This window comes from Ceratina calcarata, unplaced genomic scaffold (genome assembly GCF_001652005.2).
Source record: "Ceratina calcarata isolate Rehan_Ccalc_2016 unplaced genomic scaffold, ASM165200v1 scaffold39.2, whole genome shotgun sequence".
NCBI classification, from domain to species: Eukaryota; Metazoa; Arthropoda; class Insecta; order Hymenoptera; family Apidae; genus Ceratina; species Ceratina calcarata.
In genome coordinates, this window is record NW_017162322.1 from 2686747 (window position 1) to 2689214 (window position 2468).

The window sequence follows — 2468 nt, forward strand, 5'->3', positions numbered from 1 at the left end:
GCAAATATAATTCGTGTATAAGTAACTTTAGGCGATAAATAAATGGGTAATAAAAACAAATTTTCCCTCGATTCTCTGAGAAACAAAGATATAGAATCGAATGGCATAAACTCATATTTCGCACTATTTTTGCCTACTATCGATATAACAGAGAAAGACACGTTGAAAATGTATTACTTGACGGGAAAATTTGTTTCTCACGCAAGGGTCGAGCGAGCCGTGATTCGAATCGAGCCGCGATCGCAGCACTCGCGGGCATCGATCGATAGACAGACAGCAATCGTTTCCGCGACAAAAGACAATCACCAGAACCCATTACCATTCGGTCACAAAAAAATAGCTTCCGCGAAATTTTCAGTAAAATATCGAAATTCTTTAGTTACAAGGAATCCCATTCCTAAATTACACAGTTACGTGCGCATTTATTATGCCTCTTCCCTACGTGAAGAATCCTATGTACGCACTTTGTCTCTTGGCGGCAGTTTGCGTACGACAGCATGTCCACAATAGCAGGTACGATTTTTCACTACCCATCAGGAAGCCGAATACGCGTCGCGAACGAGTCAAAGTTATTTCTTGTTCTGATTATTTCTATAATTTGGTGTTCCGCAGAATCGAGCAGCCATTAACCAAGGGCATGACGTTGCAAACCCCGACGTCTGTAGTGACGAAACCTAACGAAGCGAGCTTGAAAACGATCAACGCGAACAAAAAAATCAGTTCCGAGAAGCTAACAGAGAATCCGAAAGCTGTACAAGTAGAAGAGGCAGATTCCCTGGTCAAATGCGTGCAAAAATTCGCCAAGCATGCCCGACGGATCGTCGATGACTTTAAGTCGAGCATACCAGTGAGTAAACCAATCCCCGTTCCCACATGGAACCAAAGAACTAATACGTTATTGTGATCAAATAATTTCTACTCATTCAGAAAATTGTTTTGTATCTAAGGTTTCGAAGTCAACCGAATATGTAGATCTGTTTACGTCGTCGAGTATCTTAGATTCGTTGCTATATTTAACTAGCTACGGTGGCATTAAGTGGATGACATAACGTGTAATGCAGTACGAATTAGTTAAACTAGGGGAAACTGTTGCTTGACGGAGATTCCCGCGGATTTAGGGGGGATCCGCAAACGATCTTTGTCAACCGGCGGTAAACGAATCATTACGAAGTAAATTTCATTTTTTACTCGTCGGACGATTTAACGTATTCGCGTTGTTAAACATTTGATACGTTCCATTTCAGATACAAAGGGCCCTAGGTTCCTCGAAGGACCTTCCGCGTGAAGTTCAAACACATAAAATTATAAAATCGACTTAGAGTGCTCGAGTGCGGCGTCGCACGCTCGACCAGGCGCCAACGGGCTCGCGTACGCCGAACTCGAAAACTAGAAGTGTAACGCGCGCGTGGTGTATTCTTCACGCAGAAAATATTAACGTTGCAACGAATATAGATAAATAAATTCTCGTAACAAAAACTAGCGTGTGTCCCCAACAGTTTATTCCAAATCATAATTTCTCCTTCGGTCTCTAATCTCATCGATTAACACGATCTATTATTAATTCCTTTCGTTAAAATGACGCGATCCGTCACTTTGATCGAGAAAACTGATATTTATCACGGAGGAGCTTTTATCTCGCGATTCATCCGTTGGGACCGTAGATCGAGCAGATTTCCAAATCTCTACTGGATTATTCGTGACCTGACGAACGCTGGGGCTCATTTGAATTTTCCCGGACAGGATGCGCACCGCGTGCATTTCAATCCCCGGGGACACCCCGACGAATTATGATCGAGCGAGAGACGTCGTTCCCTTGTTTACTCGAGGGAACGAACGGAGAGCGAAAACGGGTACGCGAATGGTAGTTTAAGAGCGGTGGCACCCGGTATCCAGAGCACGTCCGGAACGCCAACAGAACTTATTGTCGTGCGCACGGCTCGCCGGGGCATTTTAATATTTCCGCTGAATGCAACCGAGAAGACGAGCGAACGTGGGGCGACGACGTGGAGAACGAAACCAGGAATAAAGAAGGTGGAAGGTAAGGAAAAAAGGAAACGGGTAGACCGGAGGCGAGGAATCGTTACGCGACACTGCCACTGGTCTTGGTTTTTCGACCCGCGTGACAGGTGGCTCGGCCACTCGAATCCTTTGTTTCTTTTTTCCCGGAGAACGGAGACTACTCGGAGACGACACCCAGCACCGTTTAAGAGAGCCTGGCGCCCCGAACCGCATAACGATACTTGAATTTAAATATTCACTCGACCGGCGTTCGAAATATATTACCGCTGGTTCGTTCCCTTCGTCCTTCTGTCAAACCGACCGGCGAAACGAGTTTCTATTTACGAATTTTTAAAAGCTTCCCGACAATTAGCATATTGCAGAAAGAATAATATCCTACTTGACACACTTTCCTAATTGTCATCAACTCTAAAAGATCCATAATTCTGTTATTTATTCTCTTCAATGTT

General features: G+C 44.4%; 1 protein-coding gene across 1 annotated transcript; it reads left to right on the top strand.

Annotated features, from left to right (window-relative positions):
* Positions 1-427: 427 nt before the first annotated feature.
* LOC113464476 (uncharacterized) lies at positions 428-1049 on the top strand. Its single transcript, XM_026814443.1, has 3 exons — positions 428-568; positions 620-847; positions 948-1049. Exons 1-3 carry the CDS (start codon positions 428-430, stop codon positions 1047-1049), a joined length of 471 nt encoding a protein of 156 aa, XP_026670244.1.
* The last annotated feature ends 1419 nt before the right edge of the window (positions 1050-2468 follow it).

Coding starts and splice junctions, on each gene's coding strand:
- LOC113464476 (XM_026814443.1), top strand. CDS start 428: ATGCCTCTTCCCTACGTGAAGAATCCTATGTACGCACTTTGTCTCTTG. Junction 569..619: donor CGCGTCGCGAACGAGTCAAA/GTTATTTCTTGT, acceptor CGCAGAATCGAG/CAGCCATTAACCAAGGGCAT. Junction 848..947: donor ACTTTAAGTCGAGCATACCA/GTGAGTAAACCA, acceptor TTTGTATCTAAG/GTTTCGAAGTCAACCGAATA.